The 15,560-nt window shown below is 50.6% G+C and overlaps 1 protein-coding gene across 42 annotated transcripts in view; it reads left to right on the forward strand.

Moving 5' to 3' along the window:
* The window catches only part of CEP164 (centrosomal protein 164), a 70,601-nt gene that overhangs the window by 28,000 nt on the left and 27,041 nt on the right, over positions 1-15,560 (forward strand). For 26 of the 42 annotated variants that reach the window (XR_014070046.1, XR_014070045.1, XR_014070056.1 and 23 more), the window contains 6 exons: positions 629-784; positions 1,171-1,305; positions 1,966-2,043; positions 11,256-11,624; positions 12,531-12,611; positions 14,733-14,825. Coding sequence is in view for 25 of the 42 variants with exons in the window: in XM_081546488.1 (XP_081402614.1) it covers positions 629-784; positions 1,171-1,305; positions 1,966-2,043; positions 11,256-11,624; positions 12,531-12,611; positions 14,733-14,825 (912 nt within the window). In the remaining 17 variants the exon portion in view is untranslated. The remainder of the gene's footprint in view (positions 1-628; positions 785-1,170; positions 1,306-1,965; positions 2,044-11,255; positions 11,625-12,530; positions 12,612-14,732; positions 14,826-15,560) is intronic. The other 16 variants (XR_014070049.1, XR_014070055.1, XM_081546493.1 and 13 more) reach the window with 4 other exon arrangements.

Genomic DNA, 15,560 nt, shown 5'->3' on the forward strand with positions numbered 1-15,560 from the left:
GTAGAAGCATGGGGCCCTAACCACTGGACCACCAGGGAATTACCCTCATGGGTGTTTTTCAGAGTGAATATTTATTTTAATCAAAGTAATACATGCCCATATTAAACAATGCCAAGACAAGCCAAAAGGTGCAGAACAAAATATAGCAGTTCTCCGGTGTGGGTACCCGCCCACTTTTATCACGGCAATGCCTTTATTCTGGTGTCTGCTTCCATATTTGTAAATAACATGCTTAGGCTGCTTTTTCTTGATTCATCAGTTTTCAGCTTTATGTATTGAGCCTCTCATGCTGGTAGATGAGGCTTTTGTTGCTGCTCCCCCACCCCCTCCTCAGCTTCCTCTGTGGCTTCAGAAGGGAGAGCAGGGCCGTCTGAAGCTTCTCCAGACGTGGAAGAGCCGTTTGCTGGGAGATAGCAGCCGAGTTACGAGAATCGGGAAGCCAGCCCATGATTTTCATGTGGTTGGCACAATGCTAACTTTGGATGTTGTGTTTCATTAGCAGCCTCTGAACGGAGGTGGTTTAAATTTGAGTGGGCAGGATTTAGATGTTTTATTTTTACATCCGTCTCCACAGTCTTAGAACCCTGTGGTTGCTTGGGTTTGTAACAGGATGTTTTCTATTGCCCAGGCCCTGGGCTCTTCGTTAGCCCCCGTCCACGTTCCTCTCGGGGGCCTGGCCCCATTAAGGGGCCTGGTGGACACCCCGCCCTCTGCTCTTCGTGGATCTCAGAGTGTGAGCCTGGGGAGCTCGGTGGAGTCCGGTCAGCTTGGAGAACTCTTGCTGGTAAATGCTTTTTTTTCTTGTGCACAGTGTAGTTAGTTACCATGGGGCCTCCGTGTTCCATGCTAGGAGCCGTGGCCCATCGAGAAACAGAGGGCACCGGCTGAGTCCTCAACACTCATTATATGGTGTGGAAGAAGGTGAGTCACACCTGGATGATGCTGAACGTGGGTGGGCCGTGGAGGATGGTCAGAGAGACTTAGGACTCATTTCTGGTTCCTGCGTCCAGGGCAGTAGGAGTTGGACAGGGAGGGACCAGCGTGAGCTGGAGCTGCTGGGTCAGCTTCTCGGACATGGTGGCCTCACTCTAGGCACCATCTTGACAGAGAGACGTGAAAGCACGCTGAGGGTCTTCCCACTAAGTGCCTTGACCTTCCTTCTTTTTGGAGCCATCACAGGGTCTCAAGCCTTCTGCTTATACAAAAGGTCTGCTGGGCTCCATCCATGAGGACAGGAACGCTCTCAGCCTCTTGGCTTTAGGGGAGGAGACCAACAAGGAGGATGAGGCAGAGAGTGACAACGAGGTAAGAACAAATCCTTTTCTTGGCCTGAAAATCCTCTGGGCCATTAAAAAAACAAAAAAAAATTTTTTTTTTAAATTGTGGTCAAATATATACACCATGAAAGTTACCATTTTAACCACTTTTAAGTGTACAATTCAGTGGCCTTAACTACCCTCACAGTGTTATAGTCTTCACCACCATCTATCTCCAAAGCTTGTTCATATTCCCAGAGACACTCTGTACCCATTAAACAATAACTCTGCATCCTCCCCTCTCCGCAGTCCCTGGTCTACTATCTGTCTCTGTTGAATTTGCCTGTTCTAAATATTTCATATACGTGGAGTCATACTGTCTTTGTCCTCTTGTGTGTCTGGCTTCTTTCACATAGCATAGTGCTTTGTAGCACGTGTGACTGGGTAGTATTTCATTGTATGAAATTACCACATTCCATTCAGCTCTTCATCTGTTGGCGGGTACTTGAGCTGTTTTCACCTTCTGGTTTAACCTCTGTGCTACTTTGAAAATAAGTGAACGCAGTTTTCCAGCCCACAGCTTCATTGTTTGCCCAGTCTGTATCCCTGCTGGGTCTGACCCAGGAAGTGGAGCTCTCAGATCTGTGAGGAGCTTTTGGGCCTGCACCTGGGGGCTGACCAGTTTCCTTGCCATCATTTTCATTTTCAGAGTGTCCGCAGCTCAAGTGAGCTTCTTAGGAACCTGCACCTGGACATCGGGGCACTGGGGGGTGATTTTGAATACGAGGTAAGAGCCTGAAACACCTGCAGACCGATGTCTCAGCCTGGCAGGTTCCCCCCTTCCTGCCTCTAAGCCTTTCTTCTCAGGGGGACATATTTGGAAAGAGAACTCTTTTGTCCCAGTCCTGCCCAGATGGGGTTCGTGGGGTTGGGGGAAGTACAAGCAGGGAAAGGAATTCATCCATTCACTCATTTGTCAAATAACCACCATTTATCAACTCTTTCTATGTGAGGCACTTCACTCTCAAATGCACAAGTCTCAGTTAGCTGTGATTCCCGCCCTCAAAGAGTTTATAATCTCGTAAAAGAGAGACCCATGTAACCAGAACACAAGAGTAGAATGCAGGGAGGCCGTGTGGACAGTAAACCGCAGTGCTGTGGGGGAGCAGGATTCAGGGGTGTTCTGCCTGTTTGGAAAGGCTTAGTGAGATTCTGACACCTGAGGTGAGCCATAAGAACGGTAGCATGACCGGATGCGCAGATGCAAACGCTGAGGGAGAAAGCCAGCGGCAGGGCACTGAATGGACAGAGACAGGAGGGGATGATGAGGGCCGTTCTTTCACCTGGAGCTCGGGCGCAGGTGGGAGAGGATCGGGAGGTGGGGCTGTGGAGGCAGGTTGGGCTGGGTCATGGAAGGCCTGAGTGCCAGCTGAGAAGTTGGGACTGAATTACACAGGCGTTGAGACCCATCGGAGGGTGTGAATGGAAATGTAATGCCATACAGGTTCTTTCTTTTTTTTAATTTTTAAAAAATTTTTATTTGGCTGTGTTGCGTCTTAGTTGTGGCACTCAGGATCTTCAGTCTTCCTTGTGGCGTGCGGGCTCTTTAATTTCAGCACGTGGGGTGTAGTTCCCAACCAGGGATCAAACCTGGGCTCCCTGAATTGGGAGTGCGGAGTCTTAGCCACTGGACTGCCAGGGAAGTCCCGCCATCCAGATTCTTAATGTCTGTTGAATGCTGGCTGTGGGGCAGCCGTGCTGGACCCTGTGGGCCATCCGAATACTGGTAAGGTGTGGTCCAGGTTGGCCTCCAGGAGTGTGCGGTCAGGAAGGATGCTGGGTACTCTGGTGAGCCCTTGGTATATGTTGAATAAATGAATATTTAGGAAATTTTAAAGCAGGGGAGGGTGTGTAAAGAGCTCTAGCACAGCTACACTGTTTCAGAATTTATTTATTTATTTGGTTGCACCAGGTCTTAGTCGTGGCACATGGAATCTTCTAGTTGAAGCCATGCAGAATCTAGTTCCCTGACCAGAGATTGAACAGGGGCCCCTGCATTGGGAGAGCAGAGTCTTAGCCACCAGACCACCAGGGAAGTCCTTAGAGGGGGCAGAAATTACCTGCTGAGAGATCAGGGAGAACTTGGAAGAGACGACATTTGACCTGGATCTTGAAGAGAAATAGTTAAGTTTTAGACGTGGGAGTGAAAGGGATGTTTTAGGCAAGTGAACAGTTTGAACAAAGACACAAGGCCTGGGAACCACAGAATATGGATGGGAAGAGCTTCCAGACTGTGCCCCCAGCAGTTGTGTTGCTTCTCATCTCTTTCCCCAGTCTGTCCTCCACTCCCATGAGAATGTTCTTTAAAACGAACAGACAAAACCTAAAACTCATCATGTCATTGTAATAGCTAAAACCTCCGATGCATTTTTCTACTGAAAAGGCACATTGCCTACTGTTTGTTCTTGGCCTAGTGTCTAATTTAGTAATTTTTTGACAATTAAGCTTTCTCTAAGGGTGCACAAAGTATTCAAACAACCAATACATCGTGAAGTCAGCAACTCAGATTTCCCCAAGCGTTGAAATATTGATTGCCAGGTCAGTTAAACTTTCCATAAGGTAGAAAATTCTCTTAAAGACTTTAAACACTTTCAAATGAAGAGATCACTGACGTTTATTAGAATGATCATAAAACTGACCAATGAAACAATAGTGCGTGTATCATGGATCTCACTGTTTCCTTATTATCTTTTATTATTATATCCTTATCATCCCTTTTCACGTCCTTATTGTTTCTGACTTTTGCTTTGTGGTCTTCAGCTCTCCTTGAGAGCCAGGGGAAGGTCCCAGGCTGGCTGAGGTTGAGGATGCTTGCTGACCCCTGAGGTGGTGTTTAATTGCTTAGTTGTGTCCGACTCTTTGCCCCCATGGACTGCAGCATGCCAGGCTTCACTATCCTTCACCATCTTCCGGAGGTTGTTCAAACTCACATCCTGAGATATAGGTGGGCTTTTTCAGCTGACCCCACTCTAGCCATTAGGTAGGTACCATTTTATACTTAGGATGTCTGGTTTTATTTTTTAAAGTTACTTTTGGCTGTGCTGGGTCTTCGTTGCAGTGTGCAGGGGTTTCTCTAGTTGTGGCATGCAGGCTTATAGTTGCCCCAAAACGTGTGGGCTCTTAGTTCCCCAACCAGGGTTCGAACCCACGTCCCCTGCATTGGAAGGCGGATTCTTAACCCCTGGGCCACCTGGGAAGTCCCCGAGCTGTCTCTGTTGCCTCAGAAACTGTCTCCATTTTTGGCTGTGCTCAATCATGTATGCTTTGATTATGACTTTGACACTTTCTGCCACGTGTGACACTTTTTTCTGAGTGTCATCAACCTAATTTGGGTGTACTTTGAAACTCTTCCTTTCAAGTGGGGCATGGTCTGTTGACATTAAATCCATAGCCTTCTGTCTCTTTGGTGCTTTTGAAATGATAACTTTATTTGTTCTCATCTGCCAGTGCGACTGAGCGACTTCACTTTCACTTTTCCCTTTCATGCACTGGAGAAGGAAATGGCAATCCACTCCAGTATTCTTGCCTGGAGAATCCCAGGGACGGTGGAGCCTGATGGGCTGCCGTCTATGGGGTCGCACAGAGTCAGACACGACTGAAGCGACTTAGCAGCAGCAGCAGCAGCAGCAGCCAGTAAGATGTTACGATGCTGTTGGAATCAGTAGCTCAGGTTCTGAGCCTGGAAGGATGACCATGAGCAGGAATAGTGTGTCAGAAAGACTCACTGGCTTTTGGAGAAAAGGCAGTCTCCCCGAGACCGAGCAGATTGAGAGTAAAGATTCTGACCTGTTCATGTCTGTGTGTCCATCACCTGGCTTGCTGCTTGGAACTTAGGAAGCGCATGGGTGTATTTTGCTGAGCAGTTGAGATGATGACGGGCTTCCCTGGTAGCTCAACTGGTGAAGAATCCACCTGCAATGCAGGAGACCCCAGTTCGATTCCGGGGTCGGAAAGATCCACTGAAGAGGGATAGGCTACCCACTCCAGTATTCTTGGGCTTCCCTGGTGGCTCAGACGGTAAAGAATCCACCTGCAATGCGGGAGACCCTGGTTTGATCCCTGGGTCAGGAAGATCCCCTGGAGAAGGAAACGGCTACCCACTCCAGTATTCTGGCCTGGAGAATTCCATGGACAGAGGAGCCTCGTGGCTAAGTCCATGGGGTCGCAAAGAGTGGGACACAGCTGAGTGACTTTCACTTTCACTTGAGAGGATGAATGGGTTAGTGAGTGAAGGAACCACGCTGGGACCGGAGGATGTGCTGGCAGGTCTTGTTGTGCTTCTTTCTTCCCTGGGTTTTCGCAGGTCCTGGCTAGAGTGGATACTTGGTCCCTGCTTCAGCTGGTGAATTGAAAATCCCCATATGGACCAATCATAATGTACTTTGACTTGGAAGAGTTAATTTTTACTTTATAATTGATTATAAATGTCAACAAAAGGATTTTCTTCTTTGACATGTCCTGGATTTTCAGATGCTTCCCTGCTGATCTTTATGTGCTGCTTTGAAGGAGTGAGAGTTTTTAAGTGCATTTTTTATAACCTCTTTAATATAAATAGGCAACTCCGTGTGATGGGGGGAAAATGTCTAGAGTGGGAGGTGTTACATAAACTCCCCACCTCTGTCCCTAGCGTCCCAGCAGATTTTGTTCTTTTTGCCACATGGAGTGTTGGATTCCTGTGTTCTAGCCTCAGGCAGGAACTGGGGCTTTTCGTGGTGGGGAAAGTTCGTGTTGAGGATGAACGGGAGTTTTAGGACAGACAAAGCTGTCTCTGTTTGCCATACCCTTTAAAATGGCTTTTGTCCCAGTTTATTAGTAGGGCTCAGATGGTAAAGAATCTGCCTGCGGTGCAGGAGACCAAGGTTCGATTCCTGGGTCAGGAAGATCCCCTTGAGAACGAAATGGCAACCCACTCCAGTATTCTTGCCTGGAGAATCCCACGGACAGAGGAGCCGGGCGGGCTACTCTCCATGGGGTTGCAAAGAGTCGGACATGACTTAGTGGCTGAACAGCAGTAGTGTAGACCTTGGGTCCTCTGATCTGCCTACCTCTTCCAGCTCTCCGGCATCTCAGGCTGCCCGAGATGGAGAGCTTATTCTATGGTTTGTTCTACCCTGTCTGCCTATGAACAGTCACTTTGCTCATGATTCCATGAGAGGGCAGTAGGTTGGCGAGAATGCCTCTCTCTATCTCCTTCCCCCTCCTCTCCTGCCTTCAGCTTAAACCCATTTCTAGTCTATTACAGAATCAAAAGCGATAGGTTCCTGGAACAGACACTAAGAATGGAAGGGAGTGAAAGAGGGGAGGCTGAAGGGGAGGCGAGCAGGCAGCAGGTGGCCTTGTGAAGCTGGTGAAAAGCCCATCAGCAGATCAAAGGGGAGGGAGGGAGCTGCGCTTAGAAATAACAGGATGATGTCAGTGTGATTGGAAAGCGCTAACCACACCACCGGGGAGCGACGCAAAGCGCTGAGACGGACTGGGTGGGAATGAGACGGACTGGGTGGGAATGAGACGTGGGAAAGAAACCGGACTGACGTTTGGCTTGGTGGGGGTCTCCCCAGCACGGGATCAGTGCGAGGACGTTGTGTTCAGCTCCCCCGTTCCCCACCCCTGAGCCCCTGTGTAGATCGTAGGGCCCCTGCCTTTGTGTTCTGGGCTGCAGGAGGGGGACTGCGGCATGGGAGACCTCGCAGCTTTTGGGGGGTACATTCAATATTCATGAACTGATTCTTACAGGCACTCTCCTGCACCCTCCCCCACCCCCCTTCATGCAGATGGTAAGATCTTTTTGGAATAAACAGCAGGAATGTGCCTTGAGACACTCGAGGACCAGGGGCTGTGACAGGAAGAGACAGAAGGAGCATGAGCATGGTTGAGCTGGGAGTAGGGCCGCGCTGGGGGTGTGTCCCCGTTCTCACCCGGGTACCCCATAGGACACCGGCGCAGGGGTCTGTGTGCAGGGGCCTGGGCGTGTGTCCAGGACACGGCCTCAGGCTGTGGGCCTTGAGATGGGATGAGGAGCAGGGGTGGAGAGGAGCATGGAGTCGGCTAGGTTTTCCAGACACTCAGCTCCTGTTCATCCATTTGTGGATAATCCACAACAGATGCCTCTGCCTCTGCCGTCTTCCCCCGCAAGATTTTCCTCTGCCTGCCCTGTCATTGCAGTTAGTTGTGGGCGCAGGGAATGCAAGTTCATTTATTTTAATGTTAGCCATGTTTTAATATTTTACTATTTAGATAGACAGAATAGGTTCAGCTCTTGTCATGGAATGCCCTTCTTTTGAAGGCTTGAGAGTGGCATAGCCTGGGCTTGACATTCTTGCTGTCTGGCCGTATTCTCTCATGTGTAAGAATGGGAATCTCCACATGGATCTGGTGTCCTCTGATTTTTGATAGTGTACTTGTTTTTCCATCATCCTGAATATCCGTAGTTGGCTTTTGTTTAGCTATTTTCCAACTCATAACCACCGTGACAAATATAATCTGATCTCTGTATAGTTGTGTAAAGTAGATACCACTTTGCAGAATAGGAACTCCTCTCTCTGTGTTGACACACTTAGTCGTTTTTAAAAATTGAGCCCCAAGCATTTACTGAGCACCTTGTGTATGCCAGAAGGCACTGAGGATATTAGGGAGCTGATGTGGTGGAGGTGACAGGCAAGGAAGTCAGCCGTTATAATACAGTAGTTGTTGTGCAAAAGGATGGGACAGGCTGATCTCAGGAAGGCTTCCTGGAAGAGGTGATGCTGTCAGGCCCAGTGGGAGCTTGTCAGGGTAGATTCTGTGTGTGTGTGTTAAGGATACGCAGGGAAATAACGTGATGTTTGTTCGCAGGCAGGATGTGTGTGGCTGGAGATGACCTCAGAGGAGCAGGCAGGGCTGGGTGAGAAGGGCTGTGAGCCGTGTGAGGAGACGTGAACTTGTGGTCCGATACCCTCTCTGTCCTCCAATCAGAGGTCTGTTGCCTGTCTTTCATCAGGAGATGAGCGTGGCTAGGGTGGATTGGCCCTGCTCACTAGCTCAGACACCTTTCACTCCCCTGAAGACACTCTCATATTATTCTTCTCTGTAAGATTTTTCATTAATTTTTGTTGGATTATAGTTGCTTTACGATGTTGTGTTCATTTCCGCTGTACGGCAAAGTGAATCAGCTCTGTGTTTACATGGATTCCCTCCCTTTGGATTTGCCTCCCATTTAGGTCACCGCAGAGCACTGAGCTGTGGTGTGCAGCACACCACTGTTGCCTGTGCTGTACAGTAGGTTCATATTAGTTACCTGTTTTTTACGTAGTATCAATAGAGTATATATGTCAGTCCCAATCCCCACTCCCCCCTTGGTATCCACACATTTGTTCTCTGTGTCTGTCCCTCTTTCTGCTTGCAAATAAGATTACCTATACCATTTTTGTAGATTCTACATATATGCATTAATATACACTATTTGTTTTTCTCTTTCTGACTTACTTCACTCTGTATGACAGTCTCTGGGTCCATCCACGTCTCTGCAAATGGCACAGTTTCATTCCTTTTTATGGCTGAGTAATAAAGAGTCCGTTGTATACATGTGCCACATCTTTACCCACATCCTCCATGAGCCCCTGACCAGTCACTGCGTGCTGGCCACTGCTGAGAGCTGGCCGCTGTGGGAACACCGAGATGAGGAGGCCTGGCCTTGCCCTGGAGATGCCTCTCAAAGAGGAGGGAGGAGCTGACTGTGAGGATTTCCTCCACGTTGCAGGTGGGGTGTCAAGAGGGTGGGCAGCACTGGAGGGCACCGTGCTTTGGTGCTGCCAGGGTATGAGGGAAGCCCACCCCTTCTCTGTTCAGCCTCCGCTTTCCTCCCTGGGGCGCAAGCTGGGGGCTGATGACAGTATCATCACCGTGTCTCGTGCCCTTTGCTTCTGGTCACTGTGTCTCGTGCCCTTTGCTTCCGGCAGTCGAGGCCCATAGCCAGGGCCACCGGGGACGTTTCACTTTTCTCCAGACCCAGCTGAATTCCTTTAGGGCGGGATCAGTCTTCATATTTGGGTCCCCACGGCGGGGTTGAGAAGGTGCTCAGTGAATGAACGTGTGGGTCTCATCATAAAACATGAGGTATCAGGAGCTCCCTGGTGGTCTAGTGGCTAAGACTTCACGTGCTCCCAATGCAGGGGGCCTGGGTTCCATCCCTGGTCAGGGAACTAAGATCCCACTTGCCACAACTAAGAGTTCACATGCTGCAATTAAAAAAAATTGAAAAAGATCTTGCATGCCGCAATGAAGATCAAAGATCCTACCTGCCACAATTAAGACTGGTACAGCCAAATAAGCACACGAAAAAATGAGTTAGCGTTTATGGAGCGCTTGCAGTGTCCAGGTACAGTTCTCCGCTCTTTACTCACTTAATGAACATTAACTCATTTAACCTTCCCAACAATCCTATGAGATAGGCCTTATGATACCCCCTCATTTTAGGGGAAGAAACTGAGGCACAGAAAATTGAGTTTGCACGAGGTCCCTGGAAGCACGGAGCCAAGATTTGAAGCCTGGGTGTTCTGTCTCCAAAGCTGGGCTCTGCAAGTTCTCTGCCGCTTCTCTTAAGCATCCTTGGAAAGTCTGGGTGGGCCTGTTGGTCGGCTGCCAGACCCACAGTGGGTGGTCACAGCTTTGGGTTCAGTGGATCCTTTAACAGACAGATGGCATGGGTGAATGCTGGGTTTGGGGCTTCTCCTTGGCCCTCTTGTTGGTCATTGGCCTTCTTGTTGGAGTCTCCAGAGTCAGGGGTCAGGAGGTCTCAAAAGTCCCTGCCCACAAGCTGTTCACACTGACGGCCCAAGTGTCAGTCCAGATGTTTTCTGGGAGGAGGTCTTTGCCTCAGCCCAGGAGAGATCGCTGGCTGTGTTTCCAAGGGCGGGGGTTCCTTTTCTTCTTGTGGCAGCTCTAAACATTTTCCTAGGTCTCTTCTCTAGCTCTTTCCCGTGGGCTTTGTGAGTGAGAAGCAGGGTGGGCAGCTATAGAGGGGCGCTGCTCCTGTCTCCTTCGAAGAGACCCCACAGAGGGGACCTTGGTGAATTGATGGCCTGCAGCTCCTGAACCTTTGATCTGCCCCGGCTCATGCCAAGGCTCGGCTTGTTGAAGGAGTCAATGGTGGTGCAGCAGACCTGAGAGCAGGGCCATTTCTGTCTGATGACTGCAGGACTCTCCACAGGGCTGGAGACGCTCTCAGACCTGGGCTGTGGCCCGAGGCTCTCCTACTCGAGCCCACTCCTTCCCTCTCTCCCATCACAGATCTCAGGCCTGTGCTCCCAGGCCTCTCCCCACCTCCCGTGTCCTCTATGGGCGTTTCCCCCCGTCAGTCTCCTACACACCTCACCCCATCTGGCACCCTGTGTCCAGAGGACTCACTTGACAGTCCTTCGACAGAGGACGGGCTGCTGTGTAGCCTCCTGGTGGGGGAGGGTGCTTTAGGGAGAGAGCTACCCTTGTTGCTATGGAGAAGGGGCACCCTCTCGATATTTCTTCCCTGCTGCCTTTTAAAAATGAAAAACAGAAGCTCTGGACTTTTCTCTCATGCGGTTCTCTGTTATCATTATCAGAAACAAATATTGACTTCTGAGCCTACAATCTTACGATTTGGCCAGTGGGACTGGAACGAGACAGATTTATTACTTGAGGATGTGATGGGTGGTCACAGAGTTGGGGGCTGTCCAGGGCACTGGATTCCAAGCCCTTCAGTGGACGGGCGTCAGGTTGGGTGTATCCAGGTCAACATGGAAGTTCAGAGTCAGTGGATCTGGGCTGGAGCCAGGAGTCTGTTTTTAAAAGCTTTTGAGGTATGGGATAACCATTGGTTTCAGAACTGCAGGCATCAAGGAACAGTGGCAGTTCTGTCTTATCAAATCTCCAAACTCCTTGCATTAATTCCTGACGTCTTCCCTTCTGATGCGGTTGGCTGCTTCCTAGGAGTCTCCAAGAGCAAGCCAGCCAGAGGAGAAGGACGTTTCTCTTGATTCTGATGCTGCTGGCCCCCTTACTTCTGGCAAGCCCTTCAGCCAAGGTGCAGACAGCAGCCTGGGCAGTGCTGACAGCAAAGGGCAACAGCGAAGAGAGGCAAGTTGGCTCCTAGAAAAAGGAAAGAACGAGAAGAATGATCCTGGGACGTCCAGAAGTGTGGTGGACCCTGGAGGCGATCAGCCTGCCCACTCCACTAAAAAGGAGGCACCAGAGGACCCGGTGGATGCAGGAGAAGAGGGTTCCAGGAAGGAAGAGGCAACAGAGGAGCCAAAGAAGGAGGCCTCTGTCCTGAAAGAGAGCAGATCAGAGGCGAGCGAAGTAAGTCACTCGGTCCTGCGGCCAGTTGCTGGCTCCAGCCCGCTCTGCTCTCTTGAGCCCGGAACACATTTCTCTCCCTTCATCTTTATTATTGAGTCAGAAGCTTCATTTGCAGACCCTGCAATGGGCTGTCAACATCAGCCAGAACCCTTAATTGTGACAAATATGCCCAGACCCAGCAGGCAGTAAAATCCTGAATGAAACTCCAAACCTGCTGGCACTACAAATTCAGAGCAGACATTTGCTTTTCCACGGGCACCCTCCTGGGATATTCATGCTCTTCTGGGCTCCCACTTACTTCCTCTCGCCATTTCCCACCTCCCCCTCCTACTTCTTGACATCAGTTTTGGTTTATTCCTGGTTGCAGCCTATGTTCCTATAAAGAGAGGAGACATTGAGGGATGTAGGAGGGGCGGCATTTGGGAGTGTCATGCCCCAGCACTGGTCAGTCAGGAAGTCTTGCTTGGCAAGATGAGGCCAGTGACCCAGATGGACAGACATAGGCCAGGGGCAAGAGCATCTGGCGTCTTCATTTTCCAGCCCTCAGTCCCTCTCCTCCTCCAGGGGGGTGGTGAGGGAATTTATTAAAGAGCTTTTCACTGCTTCCTGGAAAAGATGCTCAAGTTATGTTTTTCTAGGAGAGCATCAAACTTCTCCACCGCCGACTTTCTAACCACCTCCCACTCCGCTTCACTTGGCTGTACCTCCACGTGACCAGTGTTGCCCGTACTGGGCTGCCCAGCCTGAGTGGGCTGGGGGCTGGGAATGGGAGGGTCCACAGGCCTCTTTCAGGTTTTCCAGAAGAGGTGGATTTCGGTTTGGGTTCAGCCCTGTGTGGGTGCCGTGGAGGCTGATAACGACCCTCTGTCTTCTGCTCCAGTGACTTCTCTGTGTCTGTCTCCCCAGGAGTCGGAGATCAGTGAACGCGTGAAGCAACTACAGCTCTCAGACTCCACTGCTTCTGACCCCAAGTCCTTCCTTGGCTTGGTGAGTCTGAGTCTGAGATGGGGGTTGGGGGGGGCGGTGGGCAGCAGAGTAGTGATAAAGAACATGGATATGCGAGTTACTGTGGTTAAATAATTTGCTGAGCATCTCACAGCTTGTAAGTGGGGAAGTTAGGACTCAAACTTGGGTCTTGTCTAACTTCATTTCCTCAGCTTGCCCTACCAAGGATAACACTACCTACTTTTTAGGTTTATTGTGAGAAGAAAGTGGGGTAAAGCGAATATACATCATTAGCATATGACTATTAAACAAGTATAGCTGTTATTACTACTACTGCTCCATGAACTGCCTGTGAGATCATATGAGATCATGGCCTCTGGAGTCTTAACAAGAGCATTGTATGAGTGTAGGAGAGTAGAGACTGTGTGTGTATGCGTTTATGGGATCACTGAACTGTGGCAAGGAAGGACCAGTTGTCAGGCTCTGACCAAGAAGTGTGTTGTGGTGTGGTCATTTCCAAAGTGAAGACTGCTCTGGAATGCCAGCATCCTTGGTGTCTTTGTTCTAGCCCTTCCACCTTCCACTGAGCCTCCTGAATCCTGGCTTCACTTGCCGGGTTTGTATCTAAGGGGAGTAGTCCGGGGTGCTTTTTGACAGAGCGTTTCTTCCAGAAACCACGCTCCATCTGTTTGGAGGAGGCAGATCAAAGGGAAAGGATTAGTGGGAGAGGGTCAGGGATGAGCAGTAGTGATACGAGGGGGTGCAGAGGAATTAGGAGGCTGTGTGCTCAAGCCCCTCGCTGAGCCATGGGCTTAAGGAGCCAGATGGCAGCTGCATTGAGTGGAGTAGAACTCATGCTGAAAGGAAAATGTCATCCACAAAGAAAACCCACAAGCCAGGAAGGGGAGGCAAAGTCACTGTTGGCAGAAACCATCATGAAGAGTCACCGTGCCACAGAGCTCTCTGAAGCAAGGGCCCTGGCCCTTCTCAGGGAGTCGCCCTGTGGAGAAGTGTGTCCATCAGCATTTTCCTTCTTTACGGGAGTGGGTGGGGGAAGCCACGGCCAGCAGGACCAGACCTTGGCTGGGCGTCGCGCCATTCATCAGGGCTGATGACAGAACTGTCCCTGTTAGCATGCTGTCAGGTAGCAATCCATCACCTAGCCCAGTGGGGCTCCTGGGTTCGGAGGGGGAGGGGTCCTGGCTCTGCAGCAGCCAGAGGGCAGCGGGGAGCTGGCATCTGCGTGGGCCCTTGCTGCCCGTCCCAAAGAGAAGCCGGTGGATAAAGTGGTGCTGATTCATCCCCGTTGTCCAGAGGGGTACCTGTATGGGAAGGGGAAAGAACCAGCTGGGAGGAGCCTGGCAAGCCCTGTTTCCTACCTGCCCACAGATCTTCTGGGCACTTAGGCCTCCTGTCAGGCACCAGGAGGGAGAGACAGCTGGAAAGTGACATGCTTTGCAGCACATGTCAGGCAAAGAGCGTGGGCTCTGGAGTCAGCCCAGGACACATCTGACCCCCAGCCCTGCTGCTTAACAGATCCGTGACCTTGGCAAGTTACATGGGCTCTCAGACGGCTTCCTCCTCTGTGAGAGAAAAATGAGAGGACAGTCTCACGGGGTTACTTTCTTCCCCTGTAATTTGATTATGAAAAATTTCAACCTATGGAAAAATTAAAAGGATTTTATAGCGAATACCTACGTACTCACCCCCTAGAGTCCGCAGTGAGCAGTATACCATAGTTGCTTTACCACATACCTTTCCATCTAGTCGCAGAGTTATTTTGAAAAAAAGCGAAAGTGTTAGTCACTTCATCATGTCCTACTCTTTGCGACTCCTTGGACTGTAGCCCGCCAGGCTCCTCTGTCCAGAAGATTCTCCAGACAAGAACGCTGGAGGGGGTTGTCATTTTCTACTCCAGGGGATCTTCCTGACCCAGGGATCGAACCCGGGTCTCCTGCACTGCAGGCAGATTCTTTACTGTCTGAGCCACCAGGGAAGCCCAGTGTTATTTTAAAGATGAGATCAGTGAGTAGGTGTTGGAATGCTTGGCACAGTGTCTGGCACGTAGTAGGTGTCTTTCTGGAAGGTGAGGGTGGAGGAGAGGCCGTGATCTTGGGTGGGCACTGACCGTGATGTGGGGAGAGCTGACCTCCCTGTCTCCAGCATCTCCAGGACTTCGGTTTCCGCAGCCGGACCTCAGAGCCCCTGCTGGGTGTGGACGTGCACTCCCCTGTCCTGGATGGAGCCCGCTGGGCGGTGAGTCTCTCTGGGGCTGGGCTGGGGCCTCAGTTTGGGGGATGATCAAGAGCTGAGGCCTGCCCATCCCAGGGAGCATTTCTGGGAGTTCTCTCCCTTCTGACTCATCAAGCCAAGGCTCTGACTGTGCCTGTGATGGGGCTTCCGATGTCCGTGCTCTGTTGCTGCCGTGAACTCAGGGCATTCCCTGCCCCCCAGCTCCCTGTGTTTGTCTCTTCACCCATTCATTTAGCACCTGAGGGCCGACCATTTGTGCCTGTGGATTTCAGGGCACTTCCTAACCTGGCCCATTCAACCTCTGCAGCCACATCCTCAGCCCACCTGCCATGCCCTGGCTGTGCCCACCACTCACCATTCCCTGGGCCCACACCGTCTGCCTCTCCACCACCGTGCGTGCTGGCTGCCTCCCCTTGTGCCCCGAGAGCTCTTTCTTGGTCTTGGAGGCCCACCTCTGACGTCACCTCCTCCACGCAGGACGAACTGTTCTTCCCTCTGCTTCCCTGAGTGCTGCTGCTTTGGTTTTCTGGTTCTGGGTCTCCCCTGCCAGATGTAAGCTCTGGGCAGGCATGGGTGTCGTGGAACCCAGAACAGGGGATAAAGATGACTCAGACACAGATCCTATCTGCAAGGAGCTTGAAGCCAAGGTCATTTTTTAATTTTTTCTTTTAGTATTGAAGGATGGTTTAATATTATGAATCTTCTAAATATATTTCATGATATCTGTGAATCAGAGGA

This window comes from Giraffa tippelskirchi, chromosome 11 (assembly GCF_054371585.1).
Source record: "Giraffa tippelskirchi isolate mGirTip1 chromosome 11, T2T-mGirTip1v1.2.pri, whole genome shotgun sequence".
NCBI classification, from domain to species: Eukaryota; Metazoa; Chordata; class Mammalia; order Artiodactyla; family Giraffidae; genus Giraffa; species Giraffa tippelskirchi.